Here is a 13525-nt window from a genome sequence, read left to right on the forward strand (position 1 = left end):
CCGTCAGTTTGTACTCCCCACAAATTCGGACGCATTGGTCAGGTTTAAGGATGGGGGCTATGGGTGCTGCTGCCCATTTTGAGAACTGAACAGCTTGTATAACTTCCAGTTTCTCTAGCCTGTGCTCATTTTCTTGCAAGGCATATGGCACTGGTCTTGCCTTCATAAAGTGGGGGCTTGCTTCCTAATCCACATGAATCTTGCCCAGCAGGCCCTGAATTTTTCCTAGTTCGTCCTTGAAGATGGTGGTGCACTTTCTAAGTAGCTCTGGTAGCCCACTTGCTCTCAACTGGAAAATTTCAGACCATTCTAACTTAATCTCCTTTAACCAATTTCATCCCAGGAGGCTTGGCCCTTCGGCTGCTACCACCATCATGGGTAGCTGTGCCAGTTGGTTTCCATAATTGACAGTTACTCTGCTTATGCCTTTTCCTTGAATGTCTTCACACGTATGTGTTTTTAGCTTGGCATCTGTTTGTTCTAAACTTAATTGATTATTCACCATTATTCAAGTATCTAAAAGAATATTCCCCAATTACTGTAGTGAAAGCTCCCGTGTCTACTTTCATTCTAACAGGTTTGCCATTTACTTTCATTGTGATAAATATTGGTTCTGTCTTTCCAATTTTCAGATTAAACAACGAGTAAATGTCTGAACTTAAACAGAATTACCTGGAAAACTCAGCAGGTCTGGCAGCATCGGTGGAGAAGAAAAGAGTTGATATTTCGAGTCCTCATGACCCTTCAACAGAACGGTTCTGTTGAAGGGTCATGAGGACTCGAAACGTCAACTCTTTTCTTCTCCGCCGAAACTGCCAGACCTGCTGAGTTTTTCCAGGTAATTCTGTTCTTGTTTTGGATTTCCAGCATCCGCAGTTTTTTGTTTTTAAATGTCTGAACTTGTTGTTTCAGACTCTTCTACATTGTAGATTTCATTGGGCTTCTTCTTTTGTTTATAAGCCTGCTTGAATCTTTCCTTGCACTGCCTCATTATATGTCCATTTCTGTGGCAATAATAGCATTCGATTTTTTTAAACTGCTAATCGCTAAAAGGCTGATTGTTTCCACCTCTATTAAAATTATTCTTCGATTTCGCTGCTAAGTTATTTTTCTTTATTTTTTGGCTAGTGGGAGATTTTTCCCGCTGCTCAGCAGGGTCTTGCTTTTTCATGCCACTTTTGCTTGAGGTCTCCTTTCCAATGTGGAGCGTGCACTTTGCACACCTTATATTGCTTTTGAATCTCTTACTGGGCTTTTCATGGCCAGCACTATCTCTAAAGCTTTCTTGAAATCTAGAATCACTTTGGACAATAATGTTTTCTGAATAGTGTCTTATTTCACACCACACACTAAACAATCTCTGAGCATGTCGTTCAGAGTCATACCGAACTCACTGTTCCATTAGCTGCTTCAAATTTGCCACTTAACATGCAACTGTCTCACCCAGAGCTCTATTTTGTGAATTAAACCTAAACCTCTGCATCTTAACTGAGGGCTTGAGTTGAAAGTGACACTTCACAAGGTCCACTAATTCATTGAAATTCTTTGAATCTGGGCCACTGGTTGCCATCAAGCTGCAAATTAAACCATAGGTTTTGCTCCCACAAGTAGTCAAGAGAATCGCTCACCTCTTCTCTTCCTCTGCTTGAAAAAAGAACGGGAGGTGTTCTATGTATTGAGACCAATCATCTGTGGCTGGTTCAAAAGGATCAATTTTCCCAAATTGTGGCATTTTGAGAGAGGATAACTTCTTTAATGCTAATGGAGCTTACTACTTACAATCACTGGGTGAAGTTCAATGTCAGTTTAACTTGATTGTTTTCTGTTCAACCCTGTTTTATCCTCATCGCCAGTTTGTTGTAGGGTGGCTGAGTTGTACTATTAATGCTAGAGTTGATCTGCCGACACTTATTGGGTGGAAAAATTACATTTATTTACAATATACTCAGCAGCAACAACCGTACATGTTTTCAGCTCCAACTCTATGTCTACACTGACTGCTGAGGTAGCCTGCATTACTCTCCTATTGGTTCATCATGTGATCATGAAGATCATGTGATCTTCCTTAACACGTATTGTTCTTAAAGGTACATTACACACTAAATAAAACCATAATTACTACAGAAGGAGACAGAAAGCAATAAACTACAGGCCAGCTAGCCTAAGATTTGCCATAGGGAAAATACTGAAATCTATTATTAAGGTGCCTATAGCAGAAAATCTTAATGCAATCAAGCAGTCAACATGGTTTCGTGAAAGGGAAATTGCATTTAACTAATTTATTAGAGTTTTTGAGGAAGTAATAAGTAATGTGGTTAAAGAGAACCTATAGATGTGGTGTGCTTGGATTTTCAGAAGGCATTTGACAGGCTGCCACATCAAAGTTTACTGCAGGGTAGGCAGTAATATGGAGTGGAGGTTACAATCAGAATAGCCATGATCTAATTGAATGGAGGAACAGGCTCGAAGGGTTGAGTGGCCTACTTCTACTGCTAATTCATATGTACACAAAATAAGAGCTCATGGTGTAGGGGGGTAACATATTAGTGTGGCTAGAGGATTGGTTATCTAATAGGAATCAGAGAACAGGGGTAAATGTGTCATTTTCAGGTTAGCAAGTTATAATGAGTGGAATGCCTATTTACAGTCTACATCAATGACTTGAATTAAAGGACCAAACATATGGTTGCTAAAAATGCTAAATTTGTTGATCACTCAAATGTGCGTAGGACAGTAAGTTGTGAAGTGGTTAGAAGGGTCTGCGAAGGCATCTAGATATTTTAAGTGATGGGCAAAAATGTGGAGGATGGAGTAACATGTGGGAAAATATGAACGTGTCCACTTTGGAAGGGAGAAGAGAAAAGCAGCATATTATTTAAATGGGGAGAGATTGCAGAACTCTGATGTACAGAGGGATCTGGGTGTTCTGGTCCATGAATCACAAAAAGGTTAGTAGGCAGGTACAGCAAGTGATTGGGAAGGCAAAAGGAATGTTGTCGTTCATTGCAAGGACCATAGAGACCACATGGAATATTCTCCACTTGCCTGGATGAGTGCAGCTCCAATAACGCTCATGAAGCTTGACACCATCCAGGACAAAGCATCCCACTTGATTGGCACCAAGTCCAAAAACATTCACTCCCTCCACCACCAACAAAAAGTGGCAGCAGTGTGTACCATCCACAAGGTGCACTGCAGAAACTCACCAAGGCTCCTTAGGCAGCACCTTCTAAACCCACAATCGTGACCATCTAGGACAAGAGCAGCAGATACATGGGAACACCACCATCTGGAAGTTCCCCTCCAAGCCACACACCATCCTGACTTGGAAACATATCGCTGTTCCTTCACTGTCACTGGGTCAAAATCCTGGAACTCCCTCCCGAACAGCATTATGGGTGTAACTACACCACATGGTCTGCAATGGTTCAAGAAAGCAGCTCACCATCACCTTCTCAAGGGCAATTAGGGATGGGTAATAAATGCTGTCCGATCCAGCAATGACCACAGGCAGAATTTTCTCCTGTCGGGCGGGCTGTGCAGGAACGGGCAAGGACCTGATTGCTGCCCACGATCTGTTCCCGTGCCACCATTTTACGCAGGTGGGCCAATTAAGGCTTGCCCAGCATGAAACATGGCTCCTGAGGACAATGGGAATAGCTGGGCATCAGTGAGACTGCAATAACTGCTGAGTCCAATGGCAACCCAGCAATCTGTTTAAAAGAGCTCCTACAGCCTTGGAAATACTGTCAAACAAGGCCAGCAGAAGGGCTCCCCAGAGCGCTGGTGGTGAGCAGGCCAGGTAGGAGGATAGGGTGGGGGGGCATTGTGCCCCTCGTTTCTCAGGTGATTGCCATGCTGTCCTCCTTGAGGAGGTGGCAACATTGCGGGAGGTCCTCGTTCCCAGGGACGGGAGGAGGAGGCCCCCCCACATTACCAAACGTGCCTGGGAGGAGGTGGCAGAGATAGTGAGCTTCTGCGACTTGGTGCGACACTCCTGGATCGAGTGCCACAAGCGTTTCAATGATCTTTTGCGCTCTGGAAGGGTGAGTACCATGTTGGCATTGGTCACTTAACCCAGCAGGTACACACTCCCCCCTGGCCGCATCCCCCCCACTAACTCAGAGTATAGTGACTGCATTGAACCATTGACTGCATGTGTCCTTCGCTGTGGGCCAGCAGATGTTGCCCATACCGAGGTTACCCTGAGAGGGTGTTGATGATATGTGTTCTGCACCCTGTCAGGGTGCTAACATGCTGGGAGGGGAGCATCTAGGTGGCGGGGCACCGATCGATCTGCCGTCCATTGCAAGGTTGTACTGTGTGGTGCCAAATGTGATGTAGGCTGCATTTGGCCAAAGTCGGGGGGACAGGCCTGGCATCTTTGTGTGAGTAGCTGGCAGTTGTTGGGTGAGGAGGCACTGGAGCCCTGAAATGTTCCACTCTGGTTGGGATGGGACGGCAGCAAAGAGAATCCAGGTACAAGTTGCACTAATCAGTGCTCTTTTCTCTTTTTCAGGAGACGAAAGCTCATAATGCCGCTGGGAAGTTAAGGACTGTGGAGAGCCGGCCCAGTTGGCCATCATTACCAGGTTCGAGCAGGAGGCCCTCGATCTGGAGAGGCGCCATGCGCCCAGGTCCAGCGGTGTGGGTGAGGCTGGGGTGCCATGGGCAGGTATGTTAGCCCAGCACTGAGGTCACCATTAGCATCCCAGCAGCTGTGACACTACTGAATGTTCAGTGATTGAAGTTTGCAACATGGCTTGACCATTGCTTATGGAAGGATGAGCACATAATGATCCGGAGGACAGGGATGCCCATTGACAGCTGGTCAGTGCCAGTGTGGGAGATGGTCTGGACACCAAGTTTTCCAGCTTGGTACCGATCTGTCCATGGTGAGCAGGGAGGTCTGAAGCGACCTCAAATTGGCGCAGCAGCTGCCTGTCATTTCTACGGGCTCCTCTCAGGGCGCTCTGGATGAGGGCAACAGCTCCTCAACCCCTCTGCCAGTGACCGTTGCATCTGATGAGGTTGTGACGACGGAGGAGATACCAGCTGTGGGACTGGCCGCTCCCTCCTAGGCGGGGCCAGCACAGGCTCCACGGGCCAGAGGATGGCCACCAAAGACAGCACAGTGGACAGGCTGTCTCAGATGCCAGTACCAGTGAGAGGACAGCACTTAGACATAGCACCCGAAAACGTAAATTTAAAGCACCTTAGTCACACCACGGATTTCTCAGTGGTGCTTTTGTTTGGCCCACACAACGAGGCCATGATTAGTTGGTGTGCTGTATAGCACCTTTTTCATTTTGTTTCCTTAAGTTCATTTTGTTATATCATTAAATTTAGACATGTGGCCATGGCTGAGGGTGCCTCTTTTCCTCTGCAGGTGGATGGTTACCCATGATGTTATGAGTGGGTTGTGTCATATTGAATTTTTTTGACAAGGCTCTCCGTTAATGTTCCTATCCAGGCAGATTTAGCAATCAGATATCGAGTATGGAGCTTGCAGCACAGGCTTTTGCTGGAGGTCCATCTGTGGTGTTCTAGCTAAAGGCTCATCAGACTAAAGGCTCCCCGGTGTCCCTGGCTCCCTGGCAGGTCAGCGTCTACCCCCTCAGCATTTCCCTGTATGGGCTCATCCTCGGATTCACTGCTGGACTCATTGTGTGCAGCTGTAGCAACTGCGTCTACATCTTCTTCATCCACAGCGCCACCCCTTTCCAGCGCAAGATTGTTGAGGGCGCAGCATGCAGCCACTATCAGTGACACACGATCTGGGGGGTATTGGAGTGCGCCCCCTGAACGGTCCAGGCATCGGAAGTGCATCTTGAGAAGACCGATGGTTCTTTCCACCACAATCCTTGTGGAGGTGTGGCTCCTATTGTACCGCTGCTCAGCTTCTGTTCTTGGATGGTGGAGAGGCTTCAAGAGCCATGTTCTGAGGGGATGGCCCTTGTCACCCAGCAGCCATCCATCCAGCTGCGCTGGAACACTGAAGAGCCCTGACACCTGGGAGTGACTGAGGATGTAGGCATTGTGGAGCTGCCTGGGTACCTTGCACAGACTTGTAGAATCTGCATCCTGTGGTCACACACTATCTGCATGTTCATGGAGTGGAATCCCTTCCTGTTGACAAAGGAACTGGGCTCACCTGCTGGTGCCTTGATTGCCACATGTGTGCAGTCTATTGCACCCTGAATGTGGGGGGAGGGGAAGCCAGAAATGGCTGCGAAGTCTCTGGCTCAGTCTGACTGGCTGGCATGGTCCCAGTGGTAGTGAATGAATGTCAATGCATGACTGAATAGAGCTTCTGTCACCTGCTTGACACAAGTGTGGACAGCTGGTTGGGAGATACCACCAAGATCACCCACCGACCCCTGGAAAGAGCCAGAGGCATAGAAGTTGAGGGCAGCTGTGACCTTTAGAGCCATTGCATGGGGTGTCCACACACGCAGTTAACGGAGATCTCAGGGCCTATCATCTGACAGATATAGTTGGCTGTCTCCCTTGAGAGACAGAGCATCCTTTGGCACTGAACCTCAGATATATTGAGGTAGTTGCTTCGCCACCTGTATACCCTGGCAGCAGGATAGTGGCATCTTCTGTGGCCCCTTCCACCTTGGACCTCCTGTTGACCCTGCACCCCCTGCACCTGTGCCTTTCCTCCCAAAGGTGGCTCCCCCGGAGGCTGAATGTGCATTCCTGGACTTCTCCCCCTTCTGGACCTCCCTTCCTCCTCAGAGGAGGTGCTTCCAGTGCCGAGCACAACTCCCATTCCCAGGCAAAGGGAAGGCTTCCTGAAACCTGCAAGCCCCAAAAAGGATTTTCACTGCAGAGTGCTGACCTGAAGGTTGTGAGTCCTGTCCAAGCAGCTGGTATGAGTTTTGAAGTGTTTCTGTTAACGCAGGCAAGTATCATTAACTTTCCAAATTAAATATCTGACTGAGCACATTCGTAACCCCACTGACCCCACTTATCCTGCTCATGGGCGAGCTCTATACAAATGTGTCCTACCCACCTGCCCGTTGCACCCATGCGATGACCTGAAGATCACACGGGCCCCGAAAAATCACCTTCAGTTGGTGCCTCAAGGACCTTAAGTGGCCCGTTAATTAATGGCGGGCATGCATTGGAGATCATACCACACCTGCCCACCAAAATGGCGCATTATGACATCGGGACCCTCGCCTGGTGTCACTGCGCATCATTTTATGCGTCAGCATGCAGGGCCCACCCCCGCATGCCAACAGGAAAATTCTGCCCCACATCCCATAAATTAATTTTTAATTAATCCCATAAACAAGCTAGAGCACTGTGTACAGTTGTGGTCTCCTTACTTAACAAAGGAACTAATTGCATTAGAAGCAGTTCAGGGAAGGTTCACTCTACTAATTGCTGCAATGAGGTGGTTGTCTTATGAGGAAAGGTTGGACAGGACAGGCCTGTACCTTTGGAGTTTTGAAGAATGAGAGGTGATCCTGTTGAAACATAGAAGATCCTGAGGGAACTTGATAGGGTAGATGCTGAAAAGATATTTCCCCTTGTGGGAGAGGCTAAACCTGGGTGACATTGTTTAAAAATAAGGGTCTAGCATTTAAGATGGAGATGAGGATAATTTTTTTCTCAGATGATCATTACTCTGTGGTTTCTCATCCCCTGAGAGTGGTGGAGGCAGGGTCATTGAGTATATATAAAGCTGAGTTGGAGACATTCTTGACTGACAAGACAATCAGGGGGTATAGTGGGTAGACAGGAAAGCAGAGGCCACAGTAAGATCAGCCATGAAGTTATCAAATGGCAGAGTAGGCTCGAGGGGCCAAATGGCCTACTCCTGCTCCTAATTCATTTGTCCATATGTTCGTATATCCTCTGAACAGTTGTGCCCCAATCCCCACATACCACAGTCCAGTCGCACAACCAACTCTGCCATATCTTAGTCCAGCTTATTTGTATTTCTTAAATCTACATTTTACTTTGTTGTAAGTTTTCTTTGTTTTTCTATTCTGACTTGTACTAAGCACTAAACATTGGACAAAAGTTTTAAATACATGCTGCCTCAAGCTGAAATCAAGGAATAGAGGCAAAAAGCAGCACTTCCTTCACCTTCTGCACTGAAGTTCCAGTTCCACCAAGTCCCCAACTTTGCACTCTATTCACAATCACTCTGTGTGACCACCGCATACTGTTTTTCCATCTTAAATGGGTTCTTCCAGAATAAATAACTGCCCCTTATTGTTCTATTGTGCTTTTTGTAGTTATTTTTTCAAAATAAACATATGCCCCTATTATATTTTAAGTCATCACATATTCAAACAAAATAATATATTTTTCAGTTTTTAGGAAGATTGCTGTAGGTAAGGGTAGCTCTGCTTGCAAGGTGTAATGAAGGCATTTGTGCATATTTGCTATGGTCATAAGAAAACATTAAAAGGGGGAAAAAGCTCTAAATTTCACATCACAACTTCTAACTGTATCATCAATGAGCCCATGTTTTTGCCTTTATTAGCCTGTCTGGTAGACTATTTCAAATATTTATCATCCTTGAATTAAGAATTTCTTCCTGATGTCTGTTTAAATTACCTTTCATCTCCTGACTTACTTATGGGTTTATCTTGTCAATATTTATTATTAGACTCAGTTTGGTAATGTGGCCCTGTTTTAAGCATTGTTTTCTTGGATACCTGTATCTATCTTCTATTCTAAAATTTTACTTTTGGAAGTGCTCCTTTTTTCTGCAACTGAGGTATTTTTTTTAGCCATTTTACCCCATTAATCAAAACAAAGGGGTTAAAACCTTGTTAAACCACTGGACAAAGGAATTTCATATGAATACATTAACATTAGCGACTGTTATCATGCAGAATGATTTTAACACCTTGTTCACTGCACTTACTTTTCCTCAATATAATTTCTACTTTCTGATGAAAACGTTCCAAACTTTGCTTTTCTGTATTTAAAGTTTCTCCCCTTTCATATAAATCCTCAATAAATCTCAATCCTACAATTATTTTGGTTGAGATGTGAGCCGTTGCCCATCTATTATCCTGACTCTATCCAATCACAGTTCCAGTTGATTATAAAGTAAACATAATGAGATCACTTTTAAACTCTGTGATGACTCCAGCCACAAGGAATGTGCACTTGGTTTGTGGTTCTGGCTGACTTCTCTCCAACTTCACACTTGTGGCAATCTGCACATCCCCAGATTAACCAAAATATTTATGAACCACAAGGGCTTCCGCTCCTGGTCTAGAACCGCATGTGTGTGCAAGATCCTTGGAGAGTTGCCATGCTGATTTCATTCTGCAGCAGTCCAAACTGCCAAGCCTCTTTCGCCCGCACTTTCCAATCCCACAACATCTACCACCTAGAAGTACAAGTGCTGCAGCTGCATGGGAACACCATCACCTGCACGTTCCCCTCCATGCCACACACCATCCAACTTGGAACTATATCATTATCCTTTCACTGCCACTGGATCAAAATCCTGGAAATCAGCACTGTGGGTACACCCACATCAGTTGGGCCACAGCAGTTTAAGAAGTTGATTCACCACCACCTTCTCAAGGGTAATTAGGGATGGCCAACAAATGCTGGCTTGCCAGTGATGTCCACATCCTATGAAAGAACAAAAAATGTCTTTGGACTTTCAAGCAGACTTAAGGATGGCTGATGGAAGACAAGGGATACCAACTTCAAATTTGGTTAAAGACACCCGTTAGGAATCTACACAATGAAGCCTAACAGCTCTACAATGAATTCCATACATCATCAAACAAGCCATTTGCATGTTGAACATGTACTTCTGGGGCCCAGACAGACTTGAAGGTGCCCTTTAGTGCACACCAGAATGGTTGTGATATACTGTGCTCTGCACAACATTACACAGCAGTGAGGTTTAAACCTGCAGGAGTAACAAGGTGCAGCATGTGCTCCATCTACAAATAATGCTGAAGATGAGGAAGATGATGAGGAGGAAGGTGCTGACGGCAATGCAGCATTAATTGCCCACATTGGTGCCAGGGAGGCTGACTTAAACTTATTAAATCAAAGTTTACTTAGATTGTATCAGTGGATTGATATTAGAACCACATGCAATGGCCACTCATCACAATACACCCACACCCAACCAACAAAATATTGATGCAAAGCAGCCCTGCAAACAACTGAGCATCCCCTTTGGTGCCCATCAACACATGTCTTCCCACCATCATCAAGAAAGTTAAAAGGTGACTACTTAGCTGGAAACCAAGAAAAGGCCGGATGAGAAAATGGTGCAAGCTAATAAAATTTTAGTGATTGTACTAAAGAATGGAAAATTTACAATGTAACATCTTCTCATATACCGTTGTGCATACCCTGTGCAACTGCCAAGCTGCATTCCTCCTTTTCCTAACACTTTCACATAGTGCAACCCCTATGGATTGAGCAGTGGTAGTGGCTGGCTACTCAGATTCTTGTTTTGACCACTGATATTCTCTTAGCCAACAGCCACTGGGTTTTGGATCTCTTGAGGGCCCTGCCAAAGACTGCTGTACCTACATCTGGGGAGGAAGACTTGGTCATTGAGATATGAGGCAGCAGGTTGGGTGCTGATGGGGTGGGGTAGAAAGATATGGGTTAGAAGAGGAAGTGTTTTGATTGGAGTTCCCATTTCACCATCACCCCTTTCAGCCACATTTTACTGCTACCACTCTGCATGAGAACGCCTGGTGCAGATCAATGGGGAATGGTGAGCCAAGGCTACTTGGTGACGTCCTTCTACTTAAAGATGGCAGGCATGTTTGCATCCAGAGTCTGCATTGTCAGGGTCAAGGTGTGCACAGACCAAGTTAATTGCTGTGCTTGCTATTTCATGGAGTTGGCAATTCTATCCTAGCAAGAAATCATCATCACAATGCCCAGCGGCACCCTGCTTGAGCTGAACTCATCCATTCTCTCTGCAATCATAGTCAGTGTGTTTGGAAGGCCTGTCAGTACATTGCACATTCTCTGCCGTTACTCAGTGATTTACTTTGCATCAACAGCTCCTGGGACACAGTATCTGTGTCTAGATGAGCAGAGATTGGAGAGGGCTGTGCCCTCCGACACAGATTCTCCCAAGATTTCCCGGACACCAGCGTCTGCTCTTGCTCACCTGTGAAATATGAGTTACCAGGTGAAAACCCAACTATCTGTCTAACTTGTCTCACTGAACTGTATTGGAATGTCTGAGCTGGTGCATGCTAAGTCCTGTGATGGTGCACCTTCAGAACAAATCATCACCTCTGAGATCCATGAACGCTTCATCAGAGACAAAGCTATGAATAAGTGCTAGCAAGGTAAAAATGTTGCAACTTATCATTATGACGATAATCTTATTTTACTCCCTGCTGAAGCCAAGTCAGCATGAGTTGTCAGCTCAAAAACAGAATTACCTGTAAAAACTCAGCAGGTCTGGCAGCATCGGCGGAGAAGAAATGAGTTGATGTTTCGAGTCCTCATGACCCTTCAACAGAACTGTATTCTGTTGAAGGGTCATGAGGACTCGAAGCGTCAACTCTTTTCTTCTCCGGCGATGCTGCCAGACCTGCTGAGTTTTACCAGATAATTCTGTTTTTGTTTTGGATTTCCAGCATCCGCAGTTTTTTGTTTTTATATTTAGATATGAGTTGTCAGCTGTCTGATCTGCGGATAATCACCTCCAGTTCTCTCCCTCTCCCTTGTGTTTTGCACTCCTTCCTCCCACAATGAAGGAACAGAACAATGGGTAACTATGATGATGTGATCACCTGATGGATGGAGTGCATTTAATCAGGATGAGTCTCAGGGGAATGCAGAAATTGCATAAGGATTAGGGTGAGTGACATTGGTGAATGGATAGATGGTGTGTGAGAAATGCATAGAAAGAGAAGGGTGGGTGCATTTTCAAGGTAAGTGGGCATGAGGAGTGATGTGATGAAGTCGGCTTGACAAGGCAGAGAGGGACTGGAGTAATGCACCCAACAAGATGTAGGTGAAAGAAGAACTGTACACGTATTTCCTGACCTGGTTAGATCATTAAAGTGCTCACTGACTCAGAGTGTGACACAATGCTCCTGATGCTGATTTTCTGAGTCATTTTTAACCATGCCTTCTTTATGACAGCAGTAGGTTTCATCCTCCCAATGCTCGGGAAGCATATCTCTCTCCAGTTCCTCTCTGCCCCAGCAGTACATTAAGGGAGGTCTCATTGAAGTGCGCTCAGCCTTTAAACATGTTGAATCTATTTTCATAGTTCACCTTCTCCTGCTTCCAACTCCCAAATCATCCAAATTCCATCTTTGAATTGGCCATTTAAATATTCCGGTTTAGATTGAGTCATGCAGATCCTGATCGTGCCCTCAATCAATTATCATCAAGCCTGCAAGTAAAATGATAATGAGGTGGCTGCCTTGAAATGTTACAGACATGCTGAACTTACTTCCAGGTGTCCCACATGAAACTGGACCCCACCTCCCCATCACTTCCAACATACCTCCGAGTTGTTATCAGGACTAACAGGTGCGTAAATAGCTAAGGCACTGGGAAAATGCAAGAGAATGGGAAAAATGCAAAAGGTAGAAAACTTGAGAATGAAATTACAACAGAGGAGTTAAAGCTGTAAGCCGCAAATAGCTCAGGGTTGTACTTGTGGAGCAATGGAGGTGTTTGGCAAAACAATCACAGATTTTAACTTCAATTTTAACTCGAACTTTCTCATATCATTTCCCTATTCTGGTTTACTACCGAGACATATCTATCCCAGATATTTCCATGTAATCTGAATTTCTCATGTGTCTAATCACCTGTTCATTTTGACTACCAATTTGAGGCAAGCCCTTTCCTTCCATCTCCCATTTTTTCTCTTCTCCTGATCTGTTTTGGACCCGTTGTTCCTCCTCCTAGTCTTTTCACCTTTCATTTTTGCCTTCAAATCCAGCCCTGCACTTACTATTTCTTATCTACAGTCCTACAACAGCTTCAGGGTTGAATCCCCCGTGACATGCCCATGACTATCAACGCCTCATCAGTTTTCCCTGAAAGGTTGCTGACACATGCATCACTTTGCTTATGAGCAGCAATCTTAAGTGCCCCATTCTCCTCTCTTGCTGAACACCCCACCGGTCTCTCTGTTGGAGCTAATATTACTAAACTCTTTCCTGCCCCCAGAGCCCATCTATGCTGTTTCTTTGGACTCTGTTACAAGTTCAAAGACTGCAGTCCTTCTAGTATAATGTCTTTATTGAACTGAGTGTAAGATGACTCCCCTATAGCCCCTGTGCCTCATGGCAGAGGTCACATGATTACAGCAAGTCAGCCAATTAATATCCATGTACTTGAAGTTGGCATTTCACTTTTTTTTTTATAATCCACCCCATCCTTTGCTTTGCTACCCTTCTCTCATGTAGGCATTGAATCAAGTTGCCATACACCACCCACAGATGTTCTTGGATCTTTATTAGAATACTGACAACATTTTCAATCATGGATAGGATTATCTTTTGGGTCACCCAAGTCCAAT

General features: G+C 45.2%; 1 protein-coding gene across 1 annotated transcript in view; it reads right to left on the reverse strand.

Moving 5' to 3' along the window:
- The window catches only part of myo3a (myosin IIIA), a 611422-nt gene that overhangs the window by 43045 nt on the left and 554852 nt on the right, over positions 1–13525 (reverse strand). The window contains exons 39-40 of the mRNA XM_041183939.1: positions 11018–11140; positions 1249–1301 (exon numbers count right to left, since the gene is read on the reverse strand). Coding sequence (XP_041039873.1) covers positions 1249–1301; positions 11018–11140 — 176 coding nt within the window. The remainder of the gene's footprint in view (positions 1–1248; positions 1302–11017; positions 11141–13525) is intronic.

The sequence above is a fragment of the Carcharodon carcharias genome, chromosome 3 (assembly GCF_017639515.1).
Source record: "Carcharodon carcharias isolate sCarCar2 chromosome 3, sCarCar2.pri, whole genome shotgun sequence".
Lineage (NCBI taxonomy): Eukaryota > Metazoa > Chordata > Chondrichthyes > Lamniformes > Lamnidae > Carcharodon > Carcharodon carcharias.